The 17,967-nt window shown below is 38.4% G+C and overlaps 1 protein-coding gene across 1 annotated transcript in view; it reads left to right on the forward strand.

The window, feature by feature from the left end:
• LOC140228634 (catalase-like) overlaps window positions 1-17,967 on the forward strand; it is an 83,042-nt gene that overhangs the window by 26,097 nt on the left and 38,978 nt on the right. The window contains exons 2-4 of the mRNA XM_072308881.1: window positions 4,078-4,252; window positions 5,545-5,655; window positions 17,533-17,714. Coding sequence (XP_072164982.1) covers window positions 4,078-4,252; window positions 5,545-5,655; window positions 17,533-17,714 — 468 coding nt within the window. The remainder of the gene's footprint in view (window positions 1-4,077; window positions 4,253-5,544; window positions 5,656-17,532; window positions 17,715-17,967) is intronic.

Here is a 17,967-nt window from a genome sequence, read left to right on the forward strand (position 1 = left end):
TAAGATGAACTGGGAAGTAGACCATTTGATATTAAAGGGTGTGTACAGTTCTGGTGGAGGTGAGGATTTAGGTTTTAATGTTTTGCGAGATATTCAGAAACCATTCTATGAGATGTCAAAGATCATGCAATTCTAAGGGGTATCAAAAGTTTTTTTGATGAAAATCGGTTTTGAAATGGCTGAGATATCCAAAAACAAGGTGAAACAAAGAGATCCTAATAAAGTTGTGGCCTGTCGCCTTTTATTATTATCACTTTTTTGGATATCTCAGCCATTTGAAAACCAGTTTTCATCAAATAAACATTGATTCCTACTTAAAACAAAAATTACATGCTCTTTCATATTTCATAAGAGCTTTCTCATTATCTCACGTGAGAATGTTCAAAACATGAATTCTCACCTCAACCAGTACTGTACAGTTCCTTTAAACCAAGTGGCAATAATCCTTGGGGGGGGGGGGTGTTCAAATAGGATGCCTTAATCGTACATTTTCATCTTCTCCTTGAAAACCCTATGATGGCTTTTCACCAAAATTGGCAGGTAGCATCCCTAGGGGTATAGGTTCTCAATTTGTGCAACAGGACACCATGCTTTCCTTTGGGCCTCAAGGGGCCCACACCACCCCCCCCCCCCCCCCCGAAAAAAAGAAAAAGAAATAAGGAATCTTTTAAATCTTCTTTAGAATTAATAAGCTAAGTTAGTGCTATGAGTAAGTAGTTTGGTGACTATAGTTTCTTCTTTGTTCATGGCAGACCCAGGGGTGGGAGGGGGGAGGGAAAGGACCAACACATTTTCTTTTTCCTCTTGAAAACACATGTCAAATTTGTCACCAAACCCAGTGCCTTATCACAAGGATGACAATTTGTAAACTGAAATGGGTGAGACAATGTTTCATGTTTCCAATGCTTTTTATGATAATTTTTTTAGATAATGAGAAACTTATTATGAAATATGAAAGAGCATATAATTTTAAGAGAAATTCAACATTTATTTGTGAGATATCCAAAGCAAAGGGATCCTAATAAAAGGTGGGACCCACCTAGTATTAGGATCCCTTTGTTTCACTATGTTTTTGGATATCGCACCATTTAAAAACTTATTTTTATCATTTGAAATCCTCTTGGAATTGTATGCTTATTATTCTTTCATTAAGTGGTTTCTAAGTATTTCACAGAAAATTTAAAGCTGAAAAGTCACCTCAACCAAAACCTGCTGTTTCAAAAAAGGAAAATATATATATTGTTCAAAATATTTGAAAATAGTGAGTGCATGCACTTTCAAGTAGATCCAGGGTTTTGGCAGGGGGGGGGGGGGGCAATTGGCAATTGTTACATTTCAGTTGTTGTTGTTGTTTTTAAACTGCAATAGTTAAATTTTCTAAAGAGAGTGTACTTGGCCGGTATTTTTACCAGTATGATGGAATGGGCATATGGGTGCCATGCCCCAATAAAAGCCCTGAAAGCTGCCCCCTCCCCCCCCCCCCCCGCAAGTTCCCCCCCCCCCCCCCCGCAAGTGTTCTTAGGTAGTAATTTGGTATAGTTTACAAGAATGCGAGGAAGGTGAACTACGAGGAAGGTGAAATATCCTTCTCATACAGTGTATTTTATGAGTGAAACGTAAGAGACTGATGGAAAGATGGAGGGGATGGGGAGAAAAATAGAAAAACGACGGCAGTAGTTTGTTCCTGGTACCAGGCACTTTGTGCTCTGCTCTGCTCTAGTCCAATTCTAATGATGTATTTTATTACTGAATAGCAGGCATTATAACAGACCTACCCACCCACACGGCCTGTTTTTGCAGCCTTTGGATGTAAGCTCTTAAAGGGATTGTATAGTTTTGGTTGAGACCTAATTTCATGTTTCTAACATTTTTTGGTGAGATAATGAGAAACCTCTTATGAAATATAAAAGAGCATGTAATTCTATGAGGAATTCAATGTTTATTTGATGGAAATTGGTTTTGAAATGGCTGAAATATCCAAAAAAGAGCAATTCTAATAAAGTGTGGGACCCACACTTTATTACGATCGCTTTGTTTTACTTTGTTTTTGGATGTTTCAGTCATTCCAAACCCGATTTTCATCAAATAAAATGGTATGCTCTGTACTATACAACTGTATCATAAGTGTTCTCTTGGTATCTCTCAAAAAGTTAAAAGCCCAATTCTCATCTCCACCAATACTGTACCATCCCTTTAATCACTTTGTTTTTTTATATTGTATTGCTTGTATTGTTAGATGCATGTCAATATGAAATCAGTTAGCAGCAAAATCTCTGGACGGTTTTCAGCTGAAGCACTACAACAATACGTGTGCCTGTGTGTGTGTGTGTGTGTGCAGATATTACATATGATTGTAAGTGTCCATACCGAAGCATCTGAAATAAAAACAGAACACACAAAAGAAGTGTAGGGTAATAAAAAATTCATGGTCTTCACTATTTGAAAATGTGTCTATTTGGTGCTGAGTGTATATGATAATCTCATGAATGGTCTTTTAACATGCATCCTGGATACATAATGCTTTGCAAACTGGTCATTGCTAGTATAATGATTTAACAAGTGATTCACAGGGAGTTCAGTCCGTATCTAGAAAAATGAAAATGGAGGAACATTTCCTTTTTTTTTTAATACCCCCGCCAAACGAAGTTTGAAGGGGGTATATAGGAATCAGCGGACGGTCGGTCGGGCGGGCGGTCGGGCGGTCGGTCGGTCGGTCGGTCGGGCACTTGGCACAGATGTGTGCCTTGGGTTGTAGATGTGCAAGACGTATTTTTTGACAGTACCCAAAAGTACGTTGCCATGGTAACGGCATATTATGGGCAAAAATGGGTACAAATCTTGCGTCGCGAACTACTTCCTCAGTTTTCAACCGATTCCCATAAAACTTGGCACAGATGTGTGCCTTGGGTTGTAGATGTGCGAGACGTATTTTTTGACAGTACCCAAAAGTACGTTGCCATGGTAACGGCATATTATGGGCAAAAATGGGTACAAATCTTGCGTCGCGAACTACTTCCTCAGTTTTCAACCGATTCCCATAAAACTTGGCACAGATGTGTGCCTTGGGTTGTAGATGTGCAAGACATATTTTTTGACAGTACCCAAAAGTACGTTTCCATGGTAACGGCATATTATGGGCAAAAATGGGTACAACTCTTGCGTCGCGAACTCCTCCCACAGTTTTTGATCAATTTTTATGAAATTAGGTACAGATGTTCATCTGAATATGTTAATGTGCAAGACACATATTTCCGCAGTGGCAAAAAGTGCGTTGCCATGGTAACGGCATGTTATTGGTAAAATATAGGGCAAAATGCTTCATGGCAAAACTGCTTCATCAGTGTTCTTCCAATTCTCATGGAATTCATATTGAATGTTTGTCTTAGGATATAGGTCAGCATGACACATTTCTTGACAGTGACAAAAAGTATGTTGCCATGGTAACAGCTCACATATTATGAGCCAAAATGATGGAAAATTTTGTGTTGCAAACTACTTCCTCAGTTTTTGCCCAATTTCCATGAAACTTGGTACAGATGTGTGCCTGTGGTTGTAGATGTGCAAGACGCATTTTTCGACAGTACCCGAAAGTACGTTGCCATGGTAATGGCATATTAATGGAAGAAGATCAAGGAAAGATCTTGCAGATTTAACTACTTCCTCAGTTTTTTGACCAAAGCTTATCAAATGTTGTTTTGACCAAAGCTTATGAAATGTTGTTTGGCGGGGGTATAACCAGTCGCTGTAGCGACATTTCTAGTTTTTTTTTGCTTCAGTATTCTCCTATTTCATGTTTGTTGAATGTTTATGGCCTACTGGAAAATAATGTTTCCCTTTGTTTCTTATCAAAGTAAATGGCCCCTCACCCTGACAAAGAGAGAGAGAGAGAGAGAGAGAAAACACACACACACACACACACACACACACACACACACACACACAAAAGCCCTCTTCCTGAAGTATGGTTAGATTTATACATTACTGAACTGAGCTATTCTAACTAGAACACACCCATGAAAGAGAGTAATTCTAATTGATAAAAATTCTTCTGGCTTTATGTTGGGTTTTGTGATGCAGGGCAAGACTGACCGTCTGACCACATCCACAGGATGTCCCATCGACAACAAGAAGGCAGTCATTACTGCTGGTGCTCGTGGCCCCCTGCTCATGCAAGACTTTACCTTCACAGACGAGTTGGCTCACTTTGGCCGTGAGAGGATTCCTGAAAGAGTCGTCCATGCCAAGGGAGCAGGTAAAGAGATGCTTCTTAGATCTAGAAGGTGTTAAAGGAATTGTGCAGTATCTAGATGGTTCATATTGTACCTAACACTATGAGTATTACACAATTCTTAGAACCCTCCCATCAGTTGTAGGAATTCAGTAAATTTTTGGCATATGTCAGAGATTATACTAATTTTGCAATTTTATACAAACCGTGCTCATGTGTGTTGTCTGGAAGAAAAGAAAATTGTAAATGCTGAATATATTGTACATAAAAGAACAAATAACCATGATGATGCAGGTGCATCATTTGAGATGACCAAAAAAAAAAAAGTTATGAAAAGGGTATGAATAACATGGAGGATTATGACTTTTAGTTGAAATAGTAAACTTGTAATTGGATATGACATTGTTTTCAAAGCGCACTAGTAAACAAACTGAACTGACGTTCCATAAATCCATATTTTAGCCTTGTAATAGATGTGGGCTACGTGTATAGAGGTTCAATTTTAGGTCACATTTTCAGAACATGCTCACCACACCTTAGTTTGATGACTTTGTGCCTACTGACACCATTTTTGATTTTTTTGTTGTTGTTGAATGCACCAGCCACATACCAGTATCTGCATAACACATACCTATAATGTAGGTTATTTATATATTTCTTGCTGTATTGTTGGTAGAAAACACCAGATTGATAGCTAGAACTTGTAAGAGTATGGTAGCTAACAGGATGTGAAAAAAATACAGAAAAAAGTGCCAAAAAAATGGTGGTTGTGGTAGGGTTAAAGTCCGAGAAGGAAAATTTAACCCTAAATATGGGAAAAAGGTTAGTATCATGTGGAAGATTAGGTTTTACACTAAACTTATCTTTATAATCCATTTCCTTGACCCCTAAAACATGGGGTTAGACACCAAAATCATCACAATAGACCAAAAAATAGTCGAGTTACAGAGAATTTTTTTTTTTTTTTTTTTTTTTAAAGCTGAAATGGCAGCCATCTTGGATTTTATATGAATTCGGTAGAGACAACCCGGATTTCACATTTTTTTTTTCGTTCTTTTTTCTCAAAAAAGGTGTCAGTAGGCACAAAGTCATCAAACTAAAGTGTGATGAGTATGTTCTGAAAATGTCACCCTCTATAGCCCACCTGTACTTGTAATTTTATTTGTGAATATGCAGCATGTAACAGCTATGTAAATGTTTTTTGAAAAAGAAAAACATGTTTGTTAAATACAAATGCTCTCTCTTGATGTCCAGTGCTACATGTATTGTAAATCAGTGCTCAATCCACATTAACATGAGCTTTTCACTTCAAACAGGTGCTTTTGGCTACTTTGAGGTCACTCATGACATCACAAAGTACTGCAAGGCAGCACCTTTTGAATCGATTGGGAAGAAGACTCCTGTAGCTGTCAGGTTCTCTACTGTTGGTATGTCAAAGTGGCTGCCTTTTCTCACCAAAGTTCTGTGGTTTGATATGACTTTGCTTTTTAATACAATCAAGAGTAATCAGACATATGTGGCTATCTGACTTTAAATCACTCTTTGTGAGTTTATCATCCCTAGGGGGTTAGGAACTCAATTTGTTAAAATGGGCACCATGCCCCACCCAGGGGGGCCCCCAGGGGGGCCCAACCCCCCAAAATTAAGGAATCTGTAAAAATCTTCTTCTCTAGAACCAGAAGTGATAGAGCTAAGTTAATACTATAAGTTAGTACATTGATGACTGTAGTTCAAGTTTGTTCATGGCAGAATCAGGGGTGCCCCCCTTGGGACCCAGGGGAGGGGGGTGGGGAGGGGTCCTAATGGGGCCTAAATTGTACATTTTCATCTTCTTCCTGAGAACCCCATGACCATTTTCACCAAACTTGGCAGGTAGTATTCCTAGGGGGTTAGGATCTCAATTTGTTAAAATGGGCACCATGCCCCACCCAGGGGGCCGCCAGGGGGTCCAAACCCCCCAAAATGAAGGAATCTTTAAAAATCTTCTCTAGAATCAGAAGTTATAGAGCTATGATAATACTATGAGTGAGTACATTAATGACTTTAGTTTCAAGTTTGTTCATAGCAGATCCAGGGGTGCCCCTCTTGGGGGCAGGGGGGGGGGGAGGGGTGGGAAGGTCCAAATGGGGGCCTGAATTGTACATTTTCATCTTCTTCCTGAAAATCTCATGATTTTCGTCAAACTTGGCAGGTAGCATCCCTAGGGGGTCAGGATCTCAATTTATCAAAATGGGCACCATGCCCCACCCAGAGGGCCCCAGGGGGCCTCATCCCCCCAAATTAAGGAATCTTAAAAAATTTGGGCCCTTATTGTACATTTTTATCTTCTACTTTAGAATGCCTGGTCAAATTTTAGTAGTGCTGTGAATAATTTAGATTAGTGACTGCGTGAAAGGTGAACTTGCAATACTCGGGTGAGTGCTAGACCCGCGGGTCTCTTGTTGAAGTACATGTAGATAGGCCTAACTAAAAACCATATTCAAACCATGCATTTGAGCAAAAATTCCAAGTTTAATGACATAGAAAGCAAACCTAGATGTCTTCACAGCTGTTGTTTTTGTTATTATTATTATTATTATTGTTATTGTTATTATAATTATTATCATCGTCATCATTATTATTAATATCATCATCATTATCATTATTATTATTATTATTACTGAGTGCATTTCATGCTGTCATTTTTTATTTTTCTTTTTTGCAGAACAGTTCATGTGATTCCTGTTTAAATTATAGAAATATGGAAGGTTTGATATTTTTGGGTATGTGTCTGTGTCTGTGCTAGTTGTATTTGGTGGTGATGTTTGTTCTTTTGCCATCTTGCCTTTAACCTGTTAGGGATGGACTGATTTTGCTATTACATGCATTTCCCATTCTTGTATTCTTGGGACTCATCTTCAGTGGGTTAGAGGTACTGTTTACCATTGGGAGCAGTGATTGAGAAAATGTTTGAGTAATCATGTTTGATGCATATATGTAGGAATGTTGTATCACAAAACATCCTACATACAGAAATTTGCAAAAGAAAAAGCTTATATATATGGATATGATATCACTATTTTTCTTGATAAACCATACTGTTTTTCTCAATAATTATGCTGATTAACATTTTTACATTGGTTGTTTCTATCCACATTCTAGAACTATTTTGAGCACTTAGGCTGGGTTTTTGTTTCATTGGCAAAGGTAAATAATGCCTTTAATTTGTCTGAGGTAACAGTCATTTCTGCCTCTTTATTCCACTCAAACCCTGTTAATTCTTCTTGATTCAGTGGATTCAATTTGTCACAACTGAACATTCATTCACCAATAATGTGATTGTTATGAATGGGCTGCCAACTTGTGGTGGATACTGTGCTTGATTTGAGATCTGTTGTTGGTTATGGAGCAGAAAACCTAGGTGACCTCTCAGGAAACATGTAGAGCAGTTATAGTAAAATACATACATTTAGCACAAGAGCAGTTGATGTGTGACAACAAGTAGATAATACCCCCGTTCCACAGAGATTTTTTTTTCTCATCAGTCACATGTCGGGAGCAAGGTTTGTTGCATCTGACCACCCACCGAAATTTATCGGATTACAGTCTAATGAATCCTACTTGTGTTGGCCGACTATCAGGTCAGTGTCAGACATGTCTGGCATGACCGGAGAGGCAAGATCGTCCAATGAAGGAACTAAGCTCAGAGCTGTGAGCTTAGTTCGTCACGAGATGCCTTTCTTGATCGCAAGTGGAGTTAGTAGGGACTTTTCGATTTGCACGTTGAGCCAGGCGTCACCCTGTTATGACGTAGTTTTTACGTACTGCGCATGCGTGAGTGTCGACCCTCGGCTCATCGCACAAATTTCGAACGCGTTAACCCCGGTTATCACCGTCCACCCAAATCAGTTGCGCCGCGCTCAACCCACCTTGCTATGACGTCACACTCCTCTCGGGTATCGTGCGAAAGAGCACGATGACTCTCGGGAAATCCGTGCTCAATTCACCTGTTTTCCTTTGTCTTTCGAGAGAATATTTATATTCTAATTACATGAAAGCTTATGATCTTGATACGTCACAGCAGCAGCGCTGACATACAAACTACAGCCTCTGGTACCTACTTTATTTGTCCGTTTTCACTGTTTCGCACTTTGCCACTGCCTACCGTAGTCCCACACATGCATTTACACGTAATGCTTTATGCAAACGGATCTTGGTGCTTTTGGCCAAGCTAGTGCACAATGTGCATTTGCCTAGTAGTCTTACCATGCATCATGTTTTAAAATCCACATAATTCCTCCCAGGATACGCATCTAGTCAAAGACAAAATAAATATTACAAGTACAGAAATCAGTCACAAATTCCGTATACTAGTATATGCACGCAAGGCACAGGTTGCCTCCTGCACACGCCACGCACGAGACGTGACGCCGGCGCCCGAAATCGAAATGTGTTTTAGCAGCGGGTCAACGTACAGACGTGACGCCTTGACGTACGGTTGCGCTCGGCGCCACGTCCTTCTCGTTCACCCAATCGAAAACTCCCTAGTGTCGGACGAGTGTGGAGTCTGTCTGTTGAGTGTCAGATTTGTGTTGCGCAGCTATTGGACGTGTCTGGCCGATGTCCAGCAACAATCTATGTAGTGTCCGATGATTAACCGTCATCAGACGCTCATCTGATTCCAATCTGCGTCTGCCCGATGTGTTCGAGAGTCGCCCAGCACAAATTCAACACTCATCAGAGGGTAAACGATATTCTGCACAGTCCGATTACTATCCGTTGTGAGATCGAAGGGTCAATAGCTTATTAACTGTCACTTGATACTCATCGTTCACGCATTGTATAAACCTAGTGACATCTGATGGTCAACAGTCGATAAAAGGATGGTGATCCCATGGTCAGCCAACACGAGCGCCTTCGCAGAAATTTTATAGGACAATAACCTTTAGCTACATCCTGATTGTGAGGATTAAGGGTCAACAACCAAGTCCCCTTCTACATTTTGATGTAGAATTAGACCTAAAGGGATCGTATATTTTTGGTTGAGACCTAACGTCAGGTTTTTAACATTTTTTTTTGTGTGTGTGTGTGTGTGTAAAATGATGAGAAACCTCTTATAAAATATGAAAGAGCACATAATTCCAAGAGGAATTCAAAGTTTATATGGTGAAAATTGGTTTTGAAATGACTGAGATGTCAAAAGATGGGAAAGATGAGACTCACCTTTTATTATGATTGCTTTGTTTTACTTTTTGTTGTTGTTGGATGTTTCAGCCATTCCAAAACCGATTTCCATCAAATAAACCGTGAATTCCTCTTAGAATGGTATGCTCTGTACTATTTCATAAGTGGTTTCTTGGTATCTCGCAAAAAATTAAGACCCATTACTCATCTCCACCAATACTGTACCATCCCTTTAAGTAAATAAAATGGATTGAATGTATGTAGCAATATTAGTTGAACACAACAGTGAAAGCTTGAGGAAAATCGGACGATCAGTTCACAAGTTATGAATTGAAAAGTTTCGGCGCCGCTACTGATGGATAAGGGGACTACAGCATTTTGTGACATCACTTATGGAAAATGATATAAAATTCCACAAAATTGATTTTTTTTTTAATGTGAAAAGTTCACATTCCCTCCACTTGTTACTGACATATGATAAGAGAAAATTTATCTTCCCCCCTGTTTTTTGAGTGAGGGAAATAAAGTGATACTTTTTGAACACTTTTTCGAGTTCATATTTTTCATAGCAGATTCTGATGAAAATCAGTTTATATGTATGCAGTGTATACCGTAATAAAGTTAATTTAATTGGCTGTCAACCTAGTAGGTCAATATAAAGGGAAACTTTACACATGAGTAAATACATTTGTTTTTCTCCTCCAAGGCACAAAAGTAAAAATTGCAAAAGTTGACATGTTGTCTTCCATTTGGAAATGCCCTTCAAGATAACGGCGATAACAAAAGACCAGTTTAACACAGTGAGAGACATGAATGAACTAGCAAAAATAATTTTTTATTCTCTTTATCTCCTTATAACCTCAAGCAAAATCAAAGTGAGAAACTGAAGTGGGAAAATAAGAATTTTCTGTCAACTTGAACTTCAAATGATATAGGGAGTAAGGACACAAACATGAATAAATGAACAGAATATCGGTATTTCGTTCTTTTAATTTAGCAATTTAAGAAATCATTAGAAAAATTCGAGGACCAAATGTTATTTACAATTTTCTTAATTTGAGAAATCAATTCAGATTCCTACCCTTTTTTTATATTGCTTCTTCTCTCATTCCATTTCAGTTTGGATTTGACAGAAGATTCTTCATTTTCCTTATTTTGGCATTTACTAATCTTTTGGGCTTCAAAGGTATTATAGAAATCATAGGTTTATTGTTGTAACGTAAGTCATATTTTTCATTGTGTAAAATTTGTCTTTTTTTCTGATTGTTACATGGAAGAGCACTTACGCATGAATGACATCATATCCATTTTTGCAATTTTTAACTCATCTGAGCCGAAGGCTCAAGTGAGCTATTGCGATCGCTCTTCGTCTGGCGTGCGTCGTGTATTGTGCGGAAACTTTTTACATTTTCTTCTTCTTCTTGAGAACCTCATGACCGATTTTCACCAAACTTGGCAGGTAGCATCCCAAGGGGGATAGGATCTCAATTTGTTCAAATGGGCACCATGCCCCAACTTTTTTTACCCCAGAAGTGAGTAAGTGGCACTGGAAAGAAATACTGTAAAAGTGGATATTTTCGCCCGACTAATTTTTGGCGTTTGGCTGGGTAAGAAGAGTTTGCGTGTTTTTAATTCCGCGGAATCAAGACATCATGCACAGAAACGTATGGCAAGCAAAAATATTTGTGTGCTTTTATTTTGGCACCAGTTTCTGGTTGCGTGAAAATTTCCATTTTTACAGTGATTATCTTGGAGTGTGAGTGGGGTGAGGCTTTTCTTTTGCGCTGAAGACTCTTTTTTTTTTTTGCATGTCAGCTGAAGAAACCAGGAAGTAGCCCCCCCCCCCCCCACTTTTGAAAATGTTCCGCTGGCGGTGCGATGTACTTCACAGGTATTTTTACTAGTGTGATGGAATATACGCAAAAGGACACCATGCCCTCAGCTCTCAAAGCTGCCCCCGCCCCAAGTTTCCAGTGTTCTCAGGTAAGAGTATGCAAGAATGCATGGAAGGTGAACTTGCGATCTTAGGTGAGCGCGAGACCCTCAGGTCTCTTGTTACTTTTGTGCCTTTGAAGAGAAAAACAAAGGTGTTCTCTCATGCATAAAGTTTCCCTTTTTATTGACCTGCCAGGTTGATAGCCAGTTGAATTACCGTTCATATGGTATAGTACATTAAAGGGATCATATAGTTTTGGTTGAGACCTAACTTCAGGTTTCTAACATTTTGGGGTGAGATAATGAGAAAAGTGTTATGAAATATGAAAGAGCATTATTTCCAAGAAGAAGTCAATGTTTATGTGATGAAAATTGGTTTTGAAATGGCTGAGATACCCAATATAGAGCAATTCTAATAAAACGTGGGACCCATGTTCAAGCATAGTATGCCCTATACTATTTCACAAGTGCTTTCTTAGTATTTTGCAAAAAGCTAAAAGCCCAATCCTTATCTCCACCAATACTATACCAATCCTTTAACTTTTAGCCAAATATTCTCTGAGAAATATAAACATAAAAAAGTGTTTACTTTCCCTTTTTTGATATTTTGCCTGTTATGTGAAACTGGCATCACACATTGTCAAGACATTGTACTTATACTATAGACCTATTAGGAGAACCAAGCATTATGGTGGAGGCATACCAGTCGCCATAGCGACATTTCTAGTTTCTTATAATCTTCTTTTGTCGTTTTCCATAGTTGACGTCACAAAATGTTGTAGACTTCTCAACCAGCAATAGCAATTTTCCTCGAAATTATTTTACAAACTTTCTCTACTACTATTGCTGCATCTACTTAATCCACACTTACATTTGAATTTATTCCTCTGTAAGTGCCAGCAGACTCTCCTGTGCCCCCACCTAAAATGCCAGTGGACTATAATATGCACTTCTACACCTACATGTATGGCTAACAAGGATTAAATGATGGAGGATACTCTGGTCCCTGTCACCCCAAATGCTACTGTGGAGATCCAGGGCTCCCTAATAATTGAAAAGTAAACTTGAATTTACGAAACTGAAATAGAAAGTAATAAAATCAGTGTATGTTTATGATACATATTTTTTTTTTTACATTGCTGTTTTGAATTGTTTAGCTTCATGTTATTTCTTTCTTTTTGATGTATCTTGCACAAATATATCTTTAGATTTGTTCCCCACATTTATTCTTCAATACCTATCCATTTCTTACAAGAGATAATTGTACAGATTTCATGTACTCATGGCTCAATCTAATGTTATAGCTGTAATGAGGAAATAGTCTGTGCATCCAAGGATAATCTTTACTCATACCTACAAATGAAAAACAGTCACGTACTCACAACCCTTGTTATGCAGTGATGTAACGTCTGCACGTAGTCCCTATGTAATCAAGATATTTGCATGATTTGCCTGACCTCGGGAGTACTTTGGACCTGAGCTTGATTACTGTAACTGCTGTTAACATCAAACCCATTATTATAAAAAGGAATAGTATGCCTATTTATTTCTCCCTTTTATATTGTTTTGTTGATAATATGCTGATGCATCATTTGGAAGGATGCCAAGAAAGGATGTACAGGTGCCAGGGTAATCTTTTAGCCATAGTGTTTTATGGGTACTCTTGTGTGTACATGAATGTATTTTCGTAACCAATACGTACTTCAAGAGAGAATCATAGATCAATGAAGGCTACCATGTGTTCAGAGAGAAAGTGGTGCATGTGTGATGTGACTTTAAATCATAGTGAAAATTATCTGGTATTGTATCAGCTGAATTTTATTAGCTTAACGCTCTCCTAGCTGAACAGCTCAGGTGAGCTTTTGCAGTTCTTTTTTCTGCATTTTTTTCTGCCTCCACCATGAAGTGGTGCCGGAGGCATTATGTTTTCAGGTCGTCCGTCCATCCGTCTGTAATCAAATTTTGTGGACAGCGTAACTAAAAACCTTTTAAGGTATCCTAATGAAACTTGGCATGTATGTGTATGAGGGGGTGAGGTTGTGCTATCAATTTTTGGGTGCACATGGTAGATAGATAGAAAGATAGATAGATATTAGTTTATTTCATCAAAAGGAAAATACATAGCAGCCCAGAGACTGAATTGCGTATTCTTGATGTAAATAAAATACAAAAGAAACAAAACAATACGATACAATAAACATTCACATTAAACAGTCTATGCAAAAAATTAAGCCTTATTACTTCCTTACCATATATATCAAAATTCCAATCAAATACTCAAACTCGTAGAGAGCTGAATCTATCCCTAAAACTGCTATTATGCTATTACAGTATTCATCGCATAATCGGGACAGGTTGGGAGTAGCAAACACGGCCCCTTTAAGCGGGGGTGCCCGATTTCGCGATGAGCACTCACCATACACTAACGGCATACGACATGTACATTATGTAGTGCACACACACACACACACAGCATACTGACGTACTGTACATGAATACACAACCACGCTACCCCTCGGCGCGACCCTCTAGCTGTCCCTGCATTCTCGCAATGATGTAGTAATCGCAACCAGGTTCTTTTTCTGTCACCTCTCTTCGAACACAAAATATGTGGATTAAAAGCTAGCACTTTCTTAAACATTCGTAGAATTCTTGGACACGTAGGGCGTTCTGTCTAAATACATATCCACAACCATGGGAAATGATTACCCAGAACTGATGTGGGAACGTCAGTGAAAAGTCCTTCAATCATTCAATCATCACGGCTTGATTGTTTACTTGCTGCGATCACTGCACTGTACAGCGATCTAGCTCGCCATATTGAACATGTACAGAAAAGCGAAGGCGGGCAGCGAGCTGAAATGTACGTGTACTGGATGGACGGAGGTCAAAACACACCAGTCCGAAGCTTGCTTTGTAAGTTTGATGTAAACGACAACTGATAGGGAATCTTTGAAATATTGTTGTGGTATTTTGGTATATTTTTTGGTGTAAAATATCAACAAAATCAAAGATCACTTGAAGAAAAATTGTCCCATTTATCAGAGGTCCAATTATCCAGTGAAAATAATGTGCATTGGAAATGTTTCTGGGAAGCATATGTCATTCAAGCGAGGTTCCCGATTATCAGATGCCCGATTATGCGATGAATACTGTACTGCTATTATGCTTCAAATACAATTCTCTTTCATAATACAGTATTCCATCAGAGTAGTGTAAGAGAGGTGTACATTATATAAGTGTAGGTGTTTTTTTTTTTGCATCATAATACAGTATTCCAATAATACAGTATTCCATTACACATAAATAATTACAGCAGACAATAAAAACATTTGATTTAGAGTATCAAAAGATACAAATAGACCTACCGTTGTATATGCACATGTATATGCATATACAACATACATGTGCCCCATTGACAATAATAATAACTCTTACCAAATTTCAAATCAAATGCTCAAACACTACATAAAGTAACAATATACTTATCTACCTTTTACTTTACTATCAGCTTAACAATTGGTAACTTTTTTTTTACCTCCCAAAAAGGAGGAAAACAATAAACTATACAAATCCCCCACACAAAACTTTAAATCAACTGCTCAAAAATATCGGGGTAGTCAGCCAAATCAGCTATCATTTTCACTATACAGAAACAAACAAACAAAAAAATCTTATAATAACCATATGTATCAAAATTCCAATCAAATACTCAAACTCTTGGAGAGCCAAATCTATCGTTAAAACTGCTATTATTATGCTTCATACCTCCCGCCACAACAGAAGATTATCCCTGCACACTCAATCTGCTATGGCCGTCATATGCGCTGAATCCCTGGTCACTTATAAACCGAGAAGACATACCTAATCCATATCTGTTCGCCCCTAAAAAAATAAATAAACTAGAAGCACTCTGAGAGCACAGACCTCCGCCAAGCATGCAGCTCATTTCCACCACTGATTTTGTTCTTCCATAGATATCAGTGAGCATTGTGTGCTGAAAGTCGCCCGTTTTCCCAATATAGAAGCCTTTGTTATGTCATAAACCCTCAACTGCACGGCGCACCTTGCCCTAGCAGAAACTAGAGCACGCACTTTAGTGCGCACATGCAAACCTCAAATACGCGCAGCCTGAACTCCCAAGTTCATTGACCCTACCCGCCAAAATACCAAAAATCCTTCATAAATTCCCAAAAAATTCTCGGATCACCACCAAAAGTCAATCGTTTGTTACTTGTGCCATTCTTAAAGGTTGTGTACAGTTCTGGTCGAGGTGAGGATTTAGCTTTTAACATTTTGTGAGATATTCAGAAACCACTCTATGAGATGTCAAAGAGCATGCAGTTCTGAGGGGTATCAAAAGTTTAATCACTGAAAATCAGTTTTGAAATGGCTGAGATATCCAAAAAACAAGATGAAACAAAGAGATCCTAATAAAGTTGTGGCATGTCGCCTTTTATTATTAGCACTTTTTTGGATATCTCGGCCATTTGAAAACCAATTTTCATCAAATAAATGTTGAATCCTTCTTAAAATTACATGCTCTTTCATATTTCATAAGAGGCTTTCCATTATCTCACTTAGGAATGTTCAAAACATGAATCCCCACCTCAACCAGTACTGTACAGTCCCTTCAACCTTTCCTGCAAGTTTCATGCAAATCCGTTAACTACTTTTTGAGTTCTTTTGCGGACAAACTAACTAACTAACACACAAACCAACGGTAACGAAAACATAACCTCCCCCCTTGGCGGAGGTAATAAAAAAAAAATGATGCTATCATAACAACATACTTTCAATACCTTTCAGATTTGCTACAAATATCCAAATATCACAGTGCTAACATATACATGTTTGTAAAGGTCAAAGATCAAGGGAAAGTGCTGAACTTTACTTTTTCCTCCATCTTGGAAGTGGCTCAAGTTGTCTTGACACCTAGTACATATTTATGCATGTTCTACCTGACATTGTTTCTCTTATGAATTTTAGGGTCATAGGGTCAAAAGTCAAGAGTCAAAGGCCATGAGAAAATGGTAACAATTTACTATTCAATACAGAAATTGCACTTTTCTCCATACCATGAAAATTACTCAATGCATACAATGTAAACTTATAAAAGGGTCAAAGTCAAGTAAAAGTCCTCAAATCCCCAAGTACATGCTCTCCCATTCATCCAATTAAACCTACATTGTAGGTCAAGGAAGGTGAACATTTAAGACATTTGTGAAATACATGTACATGTCATTTTAATATTTTGCCAATTATGGTTATGTGAAACTGTCATTACACATTGTCCACATGTACTATAGACCTATTAGGAAAGTCATGCATTATGGTGGAGGAATAACCAGTCGCCTTAGCGACATTTCTGGTTTTTCTCATAAAACATGATACTCTTAAAAATTTGCGGCTGGGTTTTGATCAAACTTAGCAAGACTCATGACTGGGGGGGGGGGGGGGTAGGGAATTGTTGGTTTTTTTTTTTTTTCACAAGTGATTGCAGTGTCCCCAAGTCCCCCTTGGGCCACTTAGCAGAAGAATCCCATTTATCAAATACAAAGTCACAAATTAGAAAATAACTTTATTATTTACGAGATTATAAGACAGATTTTAATACGATCTGTGAATACTAGGTAGTACTTGGCATTCAATGTGCTTAAAAGCATACATTTACACATCACACATTCAAAACCAGAAGTTTATATTCCAAGAATTAAAGGTAAAAGATTAGGGCGCCACACGTGTAGATTTGGAGAGCTATATGCGATATGCGAGAATTAAGAGGATGTTGTCCACGGGGCCTTGATTATACTCCTGTTTCTGCAGGAGGCTCTCTGAAATTCTTCATGTCGTAACAAAAGGATCAGAAATCTTCCCTTATTCCGTAATAACTTTCACCTTTTAAAGATGCATACAAAACACAAGGATTTCTTTTCAACCTCTTTTGAACCTCCCTGATTTCGGTGTGCGAATATCATCAACCCTGAAATTAGCAAATTTTTCGTTGATACCTTGGGGTACCAGATACTGCTTCATATTCTATGTAGGCAAGTCTCACATACTCTAATCGCATTCCACCTGCAGCTCACATAAAAGTGATAAGATATTATGTCTTACATATTCATACTTTTTTGCAATTTTCTGTGGAAAAAAAAATGTGAGGTTTTAAATACTTTTTTTTTTTAAACATGGTATGTTGACTCTAGGCGGAGAAGCTGGATCTGCCGACTCTGCTAGGGACCCTCGTGGCTTTGCCGTCAAGTTCTACTCTGAAGATGGAAACTGGGATCTTGTGGGCAACAATACACCCATCTTCTTCATTCGAGACCCCATGTTCTTTGCCAGTTTCATCCACACTCAGAAGAGGAACCCTGTCACTCACCTCAAGGTTTGTATGGTTGAGCTTCAAAGCAAAGCAGGTGCTACAAAGGTGTATTTGTCATGTTGATACTAATTTTCTGGTATGAACAAATATGAACAAATATCACAAAGAAGTGAGAGAGTCATGTTAAATGTCATTTATTACCAGTAAACCCCCTCCCCCCACTATTTTCCAACCCATATTGCTTTGCTGCCTGTGTCAAGACCCTAGTTACAATCTGTGTAAAGGTACATGCATAAGGTAAAGTGAACATTACATG

This window comes from Diadema setosum, chromosome 5 (genome assembly GCF_964275005.1).
Source record: "Diadema setosum chromosome 5, eeDiaSeto1, whole genome shotgun sequence".
Lineage (NCBI taxonomy): Eukaryota > Metazoa > Echinodermata > Echinoidea > Diadematoida > Diadematidae > Diadema > Diadema setosum.